The sequence below is a fragment of the Mobula birostris genome, chromosome 5 (assembly GCF_030028105.1).
Source record: "Mobula birostris isolate sMobBir1 chromosome 5, sMobBir1.hap1, whole genome shotgun sequence".
NCBI classification, from domain to species: Eukaryota; Metazoa; Chordata; class Chondrichthyes; order Myliobatiformes; family Myliobatidae; genus Mobula; species Mobula birostris.
Window position 1 is genome coordinate 13,603,592 of NC_092374.1, and position 15,997 is coordinate 13,619,588.

Genomic DNA, 15,997 nt, shown 5'->3' on the forward strand with positions numbered 1-15,997 from the left:
TCCCAACAGTAGCTGGGATGTGGACCACAGATTACAACGGCCAATAGCAAAGGGCAATGTTATGATAGTCATGGGAGATTTTAACATGCAGGTCAGTTGGGGAAATCAGGTTGGTAATGGATCTCGAGAGTGAGTTTGTGGAATGCCTACGAGATGGCTGGAGATGCTGGCAGGGATGAAAGCAGAGCAACAATGGCGTGAGTTTTTGGGAAAATGAGAAAGATGCAGTATAGATGTATTCCAAGGATAAAAGGACTCTGATGGCAGTTATATTCAGGCTCCCAACAGTAGCTGGGATGTTGACCACAGATTACAATGGGAAGTAGAAAAGGCGTGTCCAGCAGGCAATGTTACGATAGTCATGGGAGATTTCAACATGCAGGTTGATTGGGAAAATCAAGTTAGAAATGGATCTCAAAAGTGAGTTTGTTGAATGCCTACGAGTTAGCTTTTCAGGGCAGTTTGTTGTTGTGCCTACTAGGGGATCAGGTGTACTGGAATGGGTGTTATGTAATGAACCAGAGGTGATTAGGGAGCTTAAAGTAAAAGAACCTTTAGGAGGCAGTGATCACAATATGATTGAGTTCAACTTGAAATTTGATAGGGAGAAAGTAAAGTCTGATGTAGCAGTATTTCAGTGGAGTAAAGGAAATTACAGTGGTATGAGAGAGGAGATGGCCAAAGTAAATTAGAAGGAGATGCTGGCAGGGATGACAGCAGAGAAGCAGTGGCACGAGTTTCTGGGAAAAATGAGGAAGTTGCAGGATTCCAAAACAAAGAAATATTCAGATAGGAAAATAGTATAACCATGGCTGACAAGGGAAGTCAAAGCTAATGTCAAAGCAAAAAAGAGGGCATACAGTACATTTGTGGGAACACAGAGGATTGGGAAGCTTTTAAAACCCAACAGAGAGCAACTAAAAGAATCATTAGAGGGAAAAGATGAAATAGGAAAGCAAGCTAGTGGAAGACACTAGCAGTGTGCCAGATGTTCAAGGCTGTGAGAGAAGAGAAGTGAATGCAGTTACTATTACAAGGGAGAAGGTGCTGAAAAAGCTGAAAGACCTAAGGGTACATAAATTTCCTGGATCAGATGAACTGCACCCTAGGGTTCTGAAAGAGGTAGTGGTAGAGATTGTGGTGGCATTAGAAATGATCTTTCAAAAATCATTGGACTCTGGCATGGTGCCAGAGGAATGGAAAATTGCAAATGTCACTCACTCTTTAAGAAAGGAGGGAGGCAGAAGAAAGGAAATTGTAGACTAGTTAGCTGGGCCTTAGTGGTTGGGAAGATGTTGGAGTCAATTTTTAAGGATGAGGTGATGGAGTACTTGGTTACACAGGTCAAGATAGGACCAAGTCAGCATAGTTTCTCTGAGGAGATTACACATAGGACAGATGCAGTGGATGTTGTATATTTCGACTTTCAGAAGGCCTTTGACAAGGTAGAACACATGTCGCTGCTTACCCAGTTAAGAGCCATGGTATTACAGATATGTTACTAGCGTGGTTAGAGCATTGGCTGATTGGTAGAAGGCAGCGAGTGGGAATAAAAGGATCCTTTTCTGGTTGGCTGCCAGTGACTAGTGGTGTTCCACAGGGTTCGGTGTTGTGACCATTTCTTTTTATGCTATATATAAATGATTTAGATGATGGAATAGATGGCTTTGTTGCCAAGTTTGCAGATGATACGAAGATTGGTGGAGGGGCAGCTAGTGTTGAGGAAACAGGTAAGATGCAGAAGGACTTAGACAGATTAGGAGAATGGGCAAGAAAGTGGCAAATGAAATATAATGTTGGAAAATACATGGTCATGCACTTTGGTAGAAGAAATAAATGTGCGGACTATTTTCTAAACGGGGAGAAAATCCAAAACCCTGAGATGCAAAGTGTCTTGGGAGTCCTTGTGCAGAACACCCTAAAGGTTAACTTGCAGGTAGAGTCAGTGGTGAAGAAGGTAAATATAATGTTTGCATTCATTTCAAGAGGTCTAGAATACAAGAGCAGGGATGTGATGCTGAGGCTTTATAAGGCACTGGTGAGGCCTCACCTTGAGTATTGTGAAAAGTTTTGGGCTCCTCATCTAAGAAAAGATGTGCTGGCGTTGGAGACAGTTCAGAGGAGGTTCCCAAAGATGATTTTGGGAATGAAAAGGTTATCATAGGATGAATGTTGATGGCTCTGGGTCTGTACTCACTGGAATTTAGACGGATGGCGGGGGGGCTCTCATTGAAACCTTTTGAATGTTGAAAGGCCTAGACAGAGTAGATGTGGAAAGGATGTTTCCCATGGTGGGGGTGTCTAGGACAAGAGGGCACAGTCTCTGGTTAGAGGGGCGTCTATTCAAAACAGAGATGCGGAGATATTTCTGTAGACAGAGGGTGGTGAATTTGTGGAACTTATTACCACAGGCAGCTGTGGAGGCCAGTTCCTTGGATGTCTTTAAGGCAGAGCTTGATAGGTTCTTGACTGGACATGGGATCAAAGATAGCGTGGAGAAGGCCCCAGAGTGGGGCTGAGTAGGGGGAAAAAAGGCCATGATTGAATAGCAAAGCAGACTCGATGGGCCAAATTTCCAAACTCTGCCCCTATATCTTAAGGTCTTGTGGAAAAACTCCACCATCTTCATCCCTGATGAAGAGGACAGAGTTTGTCATTGAAATGTCGACTATAATTGATACCTGCACCCAACTGGAGGCCCAGGAAGAGTTTATTTGTCATCTATGCTGGGAAAGCACTAGGCCCTTTTTGAACCTCAATATTATTGAGTTTTATGAAATTTTGACGGCATAAATAGGGTAAATAGACACAAGGTTAAGGAAATCTAAATTCAGAGGGCATATATTTCTCATAGAGAGGATGGAGGTTATTTGGAACAAGCTGCCAGAGGAGATGGTAGATGTGCATACAACCAGTGTTTATAAAGAATTTGTACAGGTGTTTGAATAGGAGAGGAGTAGAGAGATTTGGGCCAATAGAAAGAAAATGTAATTAGTTTGGATAGACAACTTGACTGGCATGGATGAGTTTGTCCAAAGGTCCTGCTTCTGTGCTATAGGACTCTGTGGCTCTATGTTTGACTTCTTTGAAGAGACGTCTGAAAAACCAAATATGAACGCCCAAGTGGGAGTGCCACAGTAGTGTAGCAGTTAGCGCAACAGTGTTGCATTTTGGGGCATCAGAGTTTGGGATTCAATCCCCACGTCCTCTGTAAGGAGTTTATATATTCTCCCCGTGGAATATGTGGGTTTACTCTGGGTACTGTCCAAAGATGTACCAGTTAGTAGGTTATTTGGTCATTGTAAATTGTCCTGTGATTAAACTAGGGTTAAATATGTGGGTTGCTGGGTGGCACGGCTCAAAGGGCCAGAAGGGCCTGTTCTGCACTGTACCTCTAAATAAATAAAGTTTTAAAAAAATTCATTACTTAGATGCAGATAATACTGGCATGGACAACAATAGTGGTGAGCTGTCGTCTTAAACCACTGCAATCTGGTTGGTGTTGATATTCCTGAGTATCTTAAAAAGGAAGAGTGTTTCAGGAGCTGTAGTATAGTTCCAATCAGGGTGGTATAAAACATGGAGGAATCTTGGAGGTAACACACAAAAAGCTGGAGGAACTCAGCAGGTCAGGTAGCATCAGTGGAGAGCAATGTACAGTCTACATTATGGGCCAAGATCCTTCCATTAGGAAGGAGTGGGAAGAAGCTAGAATAAGAAGGTGTGGGCAGGGGAAGGAGTACAACCTGGCAGGGGTTTGAGACCGGTATGAGGGAGGTGGGATGAAGTGAGAAGCTGCAATCTAGGAGGTAGTGATTTTCTTGTCATCCTTCCAGACTGTGCAGATTGTGATTTTGGGAGATGCTATTGAAGCACCCTAAGCAAGTGATGATACATAGTACAGTCATGGTTAATTGCAGATACGAGTAATGATGTGTTAGCTGGAGTTTGGGTGCTTTTCAAGGATGCTGCTTTGACCTGAAGGCCATCCTTCAATGTTTACTTATCCAAACAAATGGAGAGGGTTCCACTTTATTCCTATTCAGAGCTCAGATAGCAAGCATATCATTAAATCTGTTGTCCAGTCAATTTTCTAGTTAAAAGTGAACCCAGGAGTCGGAATGATACTGGGTCTGTCTGCCTTCTACTCATGACCCACTCTGCCAGCCAGCTTTATACCATGAGCAATCTTGATAAAATATACTGAGTCCTTTCATCCAAATGGCAGGTGCCCCAGCATCAATCTCTGTGTCATTCCATTCATCATAGCCTCTTACCCTGAAAATGACATGTTTATCTCTACTCTGTTTCCTGTCTTTAGTCAATACAATGCATCACACCAGCTTGTTCCAACTTCAAAAATACTATTAAAATTGACAAATACAGTTTTCCTTTTATAAATTCATTTAAACTCTGCCAAATTCTATTATGTTTTTTCTAAGTGCCCTATTTCTTTCAGTCTAATAATGGATTACAGTATACAGGGGCATCTTGGTACCGTAGTGGTTAGCACAACAGTTTACTGTACCAGCGACCCAGCTTCAATTCCCAGTGCTGTCTATAAGGAGTTTGTATGTTCTCCTCATGACTGCATGGGTTTCCTCCAGGTGCTCTGGTTTCCCCCCACATTCCAATGATGTTCCAGTTAGTAGGTTAATTGGTCATTGTAAATTGTCCTGTGATTAGGTGAGGATTAAATCAGGGGTTGCTGGCAGTGTGGCTCGAAGGGCTGGAAGGGCCTACTCCACACTGTATCTGAATAAATAAAAGAAAAAATATTTTCCTAATAATGAATGTCAGGCCATGTCTGAGAGTGCCTGTTTGGAAGTCCCTCTTTTTTAAAATAGTGCAGTTAATTTTATACCTTTCAGTGTATGGGAACTGTTTCACATTTTTTCTGTTTTTGAAGATGATAACCACTATCCACTTAGCAACTTCTTTCAAACATTTGGGATGCAGGTCATAGAACCAAACAGGATCTTCAGCCGACTGAGTCCTAGCTCACCATCCGTTTACACAAATGCCATTCTCCACAAGAGATTCTGCAGATGCTGGAAATCCAGAGTAACACAAGCAGAAATGCTGGAGGAACTCAGCAGGTCAGGGAGCATCTGTGGAAAGGAATAAAGAGTCAACCTTTCAGGCTGAGACCCTTCATCCGGACTCTCCATATTTCAATCTGTGTTCCCAGGTTATACCACCCAGCCACGCACTAGGGGCAATTTACAGTGACCAGCCCTCACATCTTTGGCATATGGGAGGAAACCCATAAGGTCACAGGGAGAATGTGCAGGCACCAAAACAGACAGCATTGGAAGTCGAGTTTGAATCTAGCTCACGGGTAATGTGAGGCAGCAGCTCTATTGAATGTACCTGACAAGTCAGCAAGTCCTGGACAGTTATTGGCTTTCAGACTTATTAGTTTTTATGGTGCTTTCTTTTCAATAAAACCTCATTGTGCTTTGACTATTTCAGGAGATTTTCAACAAAGGCAAATAAACAAACATTTGTTTGCAGGATTACTGTCAGCATTGTAGCTAGAGGTGCAAGTATTCTCACTCAGCCCTTCATAATGATCAACCTATACAGTTTCTCTGTTCAGTGTGTTATTGATATTATGTGAAGTAAATTAAATAAGCTGAGCCCCATCATGTGTGTTGTTGGAAATCACCAGAGGCAGTCATCCAATTGGCACTTCTACCTGAAGACAATTACATGAACATCCAGATGGGGTTTGATAAAAGTCCTATATGTTCAAAGTACATTTTTTTTCTTAAAGTATGTTTATGTCACTCTGAGATTAATTTTCTTGCAGGCATTCACAGTAGAATCAAAGATAAACTATACATAAAGACTGAAAAAGAATACAAGATTTGCAAATATGAAAAAAGACAAATAATAATAAAGTAAATTAAAACAGAGAATGTGAATTTTAGAGTCCTCGAAAGTGAGTCCGTAAGGTTGTGTTCAGTGATCAGTTCATTGTTGAGGTGAGGGAAGTTATCCACACTGGTTTAGGAGCCTGATGGTTGAGGGATAATAACTGTTCTTGAACCTACTGGTGTGAGAGTCAAGTCTGCTATACCACCTTCCAGATTCTCAGCTAAAGTCAAAACTCGCTGTCTGTTAACTAAAGCTGAAACTTGTGTTTAGGAAACCAGCTGTGTGTTAGGAGAGTAGGGAACTTTCTGTAATTAGCTCACTGTGATTAATGATGTCCTATTGTTTCCAACTATTCACATTTTTTTAAATGTCTTTGATGACAGAAACATCTAATTTTGCCAGTGCACAAGCCATGTATTGGTTGAATTGTATGCAGGGCAGATTGAAATATAAAATTTAAGAAGATCAATAGTTTGAACAAAAAAGGCAAAAATTATGGCACATTGATTGTAATTGCTACCAAATGTGAGATCATTTAACTTAGACAACAAATGCATGCTTTCTGAACAGTGAAGATCTGTAAACAGTATGAACACAACATAGAACAGAGTACAGCACAGGAACAGGCTATTCAGCCCACAGCGTTGTGCTGAACCCACTAAAAATCAAATCAAAAACACCCGAACACTAATCCCTCCATCTTCCTTACATCCATGTGCCTATCCAAATGGCTCTTAAAAGCCTCTAATGTATTTGCCTGTACCACTATACCAGGCAGTCTATTCCAGGCATCCACCACTCACTGAGTAAAAAAACCTTTCCCCTCACATTCCCCTCGAAACTACTGCCTTTCGTCTTCAATGCATGCCCTCTGGCATTAGATATTTCAGTGCTGGGAAACAGATACTCTGTCCACTCTATCGATGCCTCTCATAATCTAGTAAATCTCTAACAGATCTCCCCTCAACCTATGATGTTGCAGAGAAAACAAACTCATTTATTCAGCCTCTCGTGATAGCACATGCCCTCTAAACCAGGCAGCATCCTGGTAAACATCTTCTGCATCCTCTTCAAAGTCTCAATATCCTTCCTATAGTGGGGCAACCAGAACTGTATGCAGTACTCCAGATGTGGCCTAACCAGAGTTGCAGGAGTTACACGTTTTACCAAATGACCAACCATATGCACCATTGTTTGCTTTTTAATATTAAAATCTTATTGTGAATTTTTTTATATGGCAGCGCAGCAATGCATTACAATACATAAAAATATTGTGAATTATAGTAAATATATATATTAAAAAGTTAAATGCAGAAAAAGAGAAAAGGAAAAAATATAGTGAGGTAGTATTCATGGGTTCAATGTCCATTGAGAAATCTGATGACAAGGAGATGAAGCTGTTTCTGAATCATTGAGTATGTAATTCATTTTGCAGTAGCATTACTGTGCAATTCATAAAATATGCACTATATTGTAATAATTATTTAAAAAATTAAACCTGTAGTGAAAAAAGAGAGCAAAAATAGTGAGGTTGTGTTCATGGATTCATTGTCTGTTCAGAAATCTGACAACAAAGCTGCTCCTAAAAGATTTGCTTTATTGATCATCATGAAATGGATAGCTTACACTCCATCTATAACTATATCGATTGTGGTAGATATATTTAGAAAGGGTGATAAGTCGATATTATTTAAAACATGAAATCCTATATAGCAGCAGTGTGAGGGCTGGTTGATCTAGAACCATTCAGAAATTGAAACTTATGGAAGTGGCTAAAAAGAACGCCTTGGTGGTAGATTTTTAAGAAGCAGTAATCAAAGATTAGTGGGGCAAGGAGGATTTAAATTATTTTTTTGTGCAGTGCTGGAAAAGTTGGTGAAGGCTGGAGGAAGGTTCTGCAAACAAGAACCAGAAGAGAGAGAAGTGTGTGCTGGGAATTTGGATGAGCAGACTAATTTTTACAGACAAAAGGCTTGAAGTTGATACGTTAACGGATATTAAGTTCATGACCTCAGTCCTTTGTGCTCTTTCGTACACTCAGGAGAAAATTTTACCAAACATCGCCAGCAGGAAATTAGCAGAAACTGACTGATTTTAACATCTCCGTCTATTTTTATTCACCATTATTGGGGTGCACACAGGTTAATGAATTTCTAAGGAGTTATCCTTCAAACCCACAGTTAACAGCCCTCAACTATGAGAAATCTGAAAATACCTTCATTTTGTGTTAATATATTAGCCTTCCGTGCAACCCATTTGAACTCTTTGGATTTCAAGATTATAGAAGTTTTCTTTTCTACCTTCTTCAAGAACTGGGTGGTAATGGGGAGAAAGCAGAAAATCTATCTTTTTGTTAGCAGGTAAACCAAGTATGTATTGTTTTCTTCAAAGATATGTTGACAATTCTTCAACATCAGTTCATCTCATTTAAAGGTTTCTTCAGCAGCTGCTGCTGTGGGTTTTAATCTGGTGAATAAAAAAGTTAACTTGTATTTTATGAAAAAAATTATATATATTATTGATCTTGTATGCTTTTTCTTACCGTCTGCCATCCTTGCTAATGTGTTAGCCAAGAACATACTGAGAGATGTGATATTACAATCAGTTGACAGGCGATGTGCAAGAATAACCCAGAGTAATTCGCTTTCTTCCCCACCCTACTTCCTCAGCACAGTCTCTTTTTTGCAGAAGAGTCTGCATTTGCCTGGGACCTGATGTCTGTCTACTGTACAGTGGGCCTCTGTGTGCTTTTGTACACACGTTACACACTGTTGAGGGTTTTGTATTAGGCTTTCGAATTTCACTTCTAACTCTTGACTGCTTCAGTTTTCATTCGCTTTCTCTCCTACCATGTTCATCCTGAGGAACCAACAGTGCATTGGGTTTATCTAAGTATTTTGGGGGAAAATTGAGCCAAGTAACTTTTAGAAGCAGTGTTAATAATAATAAATCCGAATAATGAAGATTTATGAGAACTTCAGAAGGTAATATGCGCTCTCTTTTTAAAAATGACCTCCTTCCATACATTTGCTTCACCAAACTGCATGTTACAAAAAAGACCTGTGAAATGTAACCAATTGCATGGAGTAAATCTTACTACACAAAGTTTGATGAATTGGCATGAAATTCTTTTGTCGACTTTGTTTAACCTGAAGTGTTAATTTTATTAGGAACTGATGAATATTTGCAAAATGGAAGCCAGCAGTTAAGCACGTAGCTGATGGCTGTTTCAGTAACACATGGATTACAAGGCCAAGACCTGGAGACAATGATATGTAGTTTGCATAATGTTATTAGAATCATGCTAACTTATTCTTTACGGCCTGCACGGTCACCTTAACCAATATGATTAATGAAACACCATCATTCATTTCCATTGCTTGCAGGGGAGAGGGAAAGGGGCTTTATGCTTGATTTGTGAAGTCTAAACTATATAAGCAAAGGCATGTTATTTTAACATTTAAGCATTTTAGTTGCTGCATTTTGTCATGCATTTTATTTTTAATTATTTTCTGCAGCTTATTTTCCTGTTGTACAAACATAATTTGCTTCATTTTATTGCAACACGCAGTCATTAGCATAACATGATCTGTTTCAGGAATATCTTGGGGATCATCACAAAGAAGAACATATTAGAACACCTCGAGCAACTAAAACAACACGTCGAACCTGTGGTGATTAGTCATGGCAGATCTGCTAAATAGAGGAATGAACTATTTTTAAAAAACTGCAGTGAGAGGAAGCATGAAACTGTGATATAAATACTATTGAAAACCCCTTTACTCAAAATTGTTTCAATTATTTGGGAATAACTAAAATTGCCTCTCAATGAACCATAAAAGTTTGTCTAACCTATATAGTTGTGAAGAAGTCTTTGTCTATTTTTATTAAATTAAGACTGGATTAAGTTCACCAGATATTGGTGATTTGTATTACTATCACTGAGACCTATGCTCTTTTCATTCTACTGCAGGCTCTGTATCTGAAAACCAATCGTCTTGTCGACTTTCTATTGATTGCCCTGCCAGCTTGACCTGAGCAATCTAAATAACTAAGTGCAACGTCATGTTTATCTCTAGTTTATCAGCTGTCAATAGCTTATTTATATCTTTAATGCCAACTCTCTTGTCTTTTAAGCCAACACGTGCATGCACATATTTCAACCAATTACTCATTGACAAGTAGAAGTGTAAAGCTTTTTATGGACTGCTGATACAAGGAATTCAGTTTAGAGGCATTATACTTTCACCATGCTGCAAATAGAATGGTTTGGGAGTACACTGGAAGTGTTAGTATTACCTATCTCAGCAAATTTTAACTCTCTATCCATTGTAGTTCATTTGTGTATCGCTAGTGTCTCTTTCTACTTTGTCCCCAAAACAATGGCAAGAGGCTTTAATCTGGCATTCTGTGCTGATTCAGGGCAGGAAGTGGCTTGGTTTCCTGAGTCACAGAGAAATACTTCAGGGTATCTTTCCCTCTTATTGGCACACCATATTTTTATTTATTCTCACAGGTGGTTGCATCTCACCCCACACACCATCTTCCTGCATGTGCATTGACCCAGCTGAGAAGACAGAGGTGCTGATGCAGTAGTGCATTATCCACAATGATTTGAGCACTCTTTCCTTCAATGGCAAATCCATGCTGGACAGCATAGAACAGAGATGAGAAGCAATTTCTTTAGCTAGCGGGTACCATAATCTTGGATTGTGACTATGCAGTCTAGAAATATGTAGAACTAGGGCACTGTAAGCCCCTCTACATTCATTGGAAGCAAAACAGGCAGAAATTTAATCTAATCCAACCATTAGGTTTGCTACAAATGGCTGTGAAACCAAGCTATTGGATATAAAGTGGAGGTTGGTAGGTTCTTAATTAGTAAGGGTGTCAAAGGTTATGGAGAGAAGACAAGAGAGTGGGGTTGAGAGGGCTAATAAATCAGCCATGATGGAATTGTGGAGCAGTCTCAATGGGCCAAGTGGGCTAACCCTGTTCCTATGTCGTATGGTTACTGATAACGGCATGGAAATATCAATGCTGGACACCTTCTATAATTAACCTGTTGATTTATCAAACAACTAAGAAAATGATGGTCTAACTTACCAGCCAGAAGCTCACAGGTTTGAGTGTTGCAGTGTTGCATCTTGTTGAAGAGAGGAATTGGATGGACTGGCTCCCAATCTATTTTCTTCCTAATGGTTGGATTAGATTAAATTTCTACCTGCTTTGCTTTAATCCAAGAGTCTGATTCTACGTGTTTGTAGATTGCATAGTCACAATCCAGGCCAAAGATCATGACAACATCCTTGGTCATCTTCAGTTTGGAGTATTCCATGCCAGCTTGGCGGTATATCTGTCCATCAGCTGAATCTAGGGATGAAATTATTGCACTGTCCATGGGGTCAAATGTGTGGTAAGCCATTCAGTAAACAGGCTGCAGCTGTTAAGCTTAAAAGGGAAACTTGCAACTGACTGAGCTAACAGAAATGTAAAACTACAAATTACTCTAGGTGGGCTGCTGTGTTCTAGACCCATAATGTTGTTCTGAACAGAAAATGTCCCTGGGATCAGAAACTGAAATCTGTGCCAGTCTCATGACAGTCACATCAACCAAAGCCCCTCACTTTCTGGTTGCAAGTCCTTTTCCGGACTTGTAAGCCATTATGTCATGGTTTTCTTTTCCCTTATAACAAAGGAACAGTCAGTCAGCTCAGTGGTCTCTACTGATGCCCGAAATGTAATGCTATTGGGAGTTCGTGTGTTTGCATGTGTGTGTATGGGGGCCATGACAAGAAACGTTGTGCGTTTACTGTGCATATATTTGTGTATATACTTTACTTTCACAACTACACCTAAGATATTTTTGTACAGAAAATTAGATTCCATCTAATATGTTTTCTTAATTTATCTGATTTTTAAAAAATTTTAATCTAAGTACTATGCATACAGTAATTTTGTTTACAACGATAGTCGTGTGCACACTTTGTACTTTATAGTTTATGGTCAAGATAGAGATCACCTTCCAGTTTGTTTGGTGTTTAACATTGGAATTGGTATGTATTGAGCATCACTTCACCTTCCTCAGATTTAGGTGCCAATGCTGAATATTCCCAAGTTGATTAGGTTGAGCAGTATATCCCATTCTCCACCGCAACCATGTCTCCGTTTCCCACCCTCCTGCTCCTCACCCACCACAGGCAAAGATGCTTCCCAATGATTTGTTCATAATTCACGTTTCATGCATCCTGCTGCTGTTAGGATACTAACTGGATCGATGGGATGGTCACTATCCAATTTTACTCTCTGCTTTCTTCTTAATAATTTCATCAATTCCAACCATCTCCTTGCCAAATCTTGCAGCTAATACTTACCGATCAATGGAATTAACAAGGTACATCTTAAATGTCGTTTCTTTCTTGGGATGTAAATACTCCAGCTATTATATCTGAGCCAAACTACTTGAAGTTGCGAGTCCTACACTGATATTGATCGCCACCAGTGGGATTGGCATGAACGTTCTCTGTCATTTTTCACCTGCTTCTCCCCTAACCTGTCCCTGCTGCTTCTTACCGCTGTTGCCGTCCCCTCACCGAATCTGGTCCTTTCACGTTCCATTTTTTTTCTCCTTTTCTAGGCGCCTTCTTGGCATTATAACAAAGAAGGACATCCTTCGTCACATGGCTCAAATGGCAGACCAAGATCCAGAGTCGATCATGTTCAACTGAGCATAATGTCAGAGGGTTGCGAGGAGATTGAGGAGGAAGTCCACCTGTTAAAGAGCACAGATATCTGACAGCTCTCCAGATTCCAGCGCAAATGGCATCACAGAAGGAAGACAAAAATCATATTGCAGCTCAGTTAGTACTGAAATCTGCTTTGATGTGGGAGTTTGTCAGCAGTGGCCCAAGTCAGTATTAAACCTGATGCCCACTACTACAACTAGTATACCTAAAAATGTCCACTTTTAAGATTTTCTTTGTTGTCAGGATATACTATTAACGGATGAATGGCGGTGGAAAGCCATATGTAACTGGTCTTTCTGCCGTACTTAAATCACCATACCGTCATTGGTTTTTTTGGCGTCTCCAAGGTTGTGCTGAAGCCAACCATCTTGCCATAAGACACTGCATCTTCAGTACAGAAATATTGACAGCTGGAGTGTTGTTTCTGAAGGGGAAAGAGTGAGGAGACGGTGAAAGAGGAAGGGGTGTAGAATGCTTATTTTAAAATGAGCTGTGCTCACTTCCCTGAATACTTTAGCACTGCGAAAGCTAAAGAGAACGGAGATCTTACTTTTCTGTGAATATCTCTGCCACTGAAGTAGACAGTCTCCATTATTAAGCTGGAATGAATCCAGTCCAAAGAAAAAACACCAATATGATACCAAACTGTATCAGGCAAGCAAAGGATCTGAAAGTCCTTCATCAAAATCAACAGTTTTTAAAGAAAGCACTTCTATAAGTTTGGTTAGGAGTAAGAGTTGGATTGGGCTTGGCAGCTGGTGAAACCTTTTATCTGCCCTGCATTTTTCTTTTGGTTAAGTATTTTAATGAAATTGAGAGTTTTTTATTGTAGGATAACATGCTTTATTGTGCATTGATCCACCCCTCACCCACCACTGGAGATTTATTAGTAATCTCTGAATTATGTTTGCATAATTCAGCTACAGTATAGGACAAATAATTGCTTTTCTGTATTTTTAATGTTCACCTGTGATCATTGTAATGTTTCTAACTGGAATTTTGCATATGGTTTTATTAGATTTCAGTCAACTGTTGTGATAAATCATGCATTTCATATTCAGATACATTTTTACTGCTGACATCAGTGGCCAAATCTTGCAATTGAATCCATTTTCAGTGCATTATAGGTTTAATCTTTGCACTTTTAATTTGCGTCATTTTTCAGCATGGGCAGAGAATTTTTTTTAGGATGATTGGGATAATCCATTCTCACTTATCTGACCAAATGAAACAGCTATAAAACAGGCATTGCTCAAACTCATTGCATTTCAGGACAGTATTTTGCAAACTGTGGTCCTGTGGTCATTTTGAAGGGGCATTCAACTAAAATATAAATGGTTGAAGAACAGATGTTACTTTTAAAATAACTTGAAGTTTGCACTAAATTGCTTACTGTTAGAGAGGTGACCTCCTGTATCTTTGCACGGAATTGAGGAAGGGTTTGCATTCCTTTTGTTCTGCCAAGCTGCTGGTAGGAGACTGGAACCCCGTGAGCATTTTCAGTGGACCTCAAGCTTGCCTGAGTAGAAATAAACTCAGCGGGAGCTACTTGAAAACGATTAAGCATTATCAGTTAATTGCTTCCTTGCAGTCTTTGTACATCCTCAAACAATAATTTAGCAAAGATGCCCGAGAGATCAACATTGGAATGTGTAGAAGAATAATTACAAATTTACAAATAACATCATTGCAGAATCCAACATCTCAGACGGCATATGCAGTTAAAGGATATCTCAGGCAGCTTTTGCGGCTAAAACCGTAGCATTTTCTGAAAGCATTGGATTGACCGTTCAGTTCAATGTATTTAATAACTGGAATAGTACAGTGCAAATACTGGAAATAAAGTTAAAAATGTGAAACGCCAGAGGTACAGAACAGGCAAATCAACAACTGCAAAGTGTGGAGAATGATTGACTTCCAAAATTCAGGGCCAAATGTGGTTCTGATATCTGCAGCAGAAACAGTTAGCCTTTTATCCCCTCTTCGTGTGGTTATAGATTATAGCTAGAATGGAGAGAATCAGACATCAACATAACCTTCCCTTCTTGTGTTAGTGAATCTGTAAGGGGTGACACGGTAGTGTGGTGGTTAGCACCAGTGATCACAGTTCAAGGCTCTCTTACCGCCGCTGTCTGTAAGGAGTTTACATGTTTTCTCAGTGACTCTGTAGGTTTCCTCCAGGTGCTCTGGTTTCCTTCCACATTCCATAAATGTACAGGTTAGGATCAGTAAATTGTGGGCATGCGATTTTGGCTGTGGAAGCATGGTGACACTTGCTTCCTCACTGATCTGATTTGACATAAATTATGCATTTCACTGTATGTTTCGATGTGCATGTGACAAGTAAAGCTAATCCTTCTTTAAGGGTGATTTAATATATTTGCCTCAACAACTTACTGTGTTGCGAGTTCCACGTCCTCCCCACTCTGTAGGTAAAAGTGGTCTGTTGGGTATCTCTGGCAATTATTTTTTTGCTTTTACAAGCCAATGTGGCATCTACAGCACCTAAAACAGACTCTCTCCACCCATTTTACAGGCACCAGATAGAGCAGAAAGCTTTAAAGAGAGATCCTGTTGGGGTGGTGCCTGTGTCCAGTTGTTACCTGTTGCTCTGCTCTTGGTTAATGAAGAATGCTTCGTCTTTGTTAACCCGTGATATTGCCTAGAATTGTATTTAATACTGATCCTCATTGTTATTTTTTAATTTATATTTGGTGTATTAGAATTTCACATTCTTAAGGTGAGCTTAATTATGGTTACTGTGAAAGTCTGATTATATATTATATTGTATTAAATTCTCCATTAAACAGTAAACCTTTGTTGGGAGTGTACTTGGAATGTTCCTGTATTGACCTTATTCCTTCGGTTATTCAGCTGAGAAATCTAAAAGAATGCATCAGCCAAAGCATTGAATACAGGAATTGGATGTCATATTACAATAGTACAATATGTTGCTTAGGCTGCACTTGTGTGCATTTCTGGTCACCCTACTACAGGAAAGGTCTCCTTAAGCTTGACAGGGTGCAAAAGAGATGGTGTAGATTGGAAGGCTTGAGTTATAAGGAGATTAGACAGACTGGATCTTCTGTTTTCCCTGCAGCTGAGTTGTTGTTGAGTGCTGTTGAGTCATTGTTGATTCATGGTGACCTTATAAATAGTGTAGTTGTCCATAGGGTTTTCGTGGTAGATTGCCAGGTCTTCCTTCTGCACTGATATTGCTGCTGGCCAGGTTGGGACCCGGCTAGATTCGAACTCGGGACCATCCGCCTCGAAGTCCAGCGAAGATGCCACTACACCACTGGCCACGGTAATATGATACAAATATAGTATACATGGTAGTGTAATGGTTAGTGCAATGCTATTACAGT

General features: G+C 39.9%; 1 protein-coding gene across 7 annotated transcripts in view; it reads left to right on the forward strand.

Moving 5' to 3' along the window:
- Nucleotides 1–15,436, forward strand: part of clcn3 (chloride channel 3) — a 238,113-nt gene extending 222,677 nt beyond the window's left edge. For 5 of the 7 annotated variants that reach the window (XM_072257638.1, XM_072257640.1, XM_072257639.1 and 2 more), the window contains 2 exons: nt 9,482–9,557; nt 12,521–15,436. In XM_072257638.1, the coding sequence (XP_072113739.1) occupies nt 9,482–9,557; nt 12,521–12,679 (235 nt within the window). In that variant the 3' untranslated portion in view covers nt 12,680–15,436. The remainder of the gene's footprint in view (nt 1–9,481; nt 9,558–12,520) is intronic. The other 2 variants (XM_072257643.1, XM_072257645.1) reach the window with 1 other exon arrangement.
- The last annotated feature ends 561 nt before the right edge of the window (nt 15,437–15,997 follow it).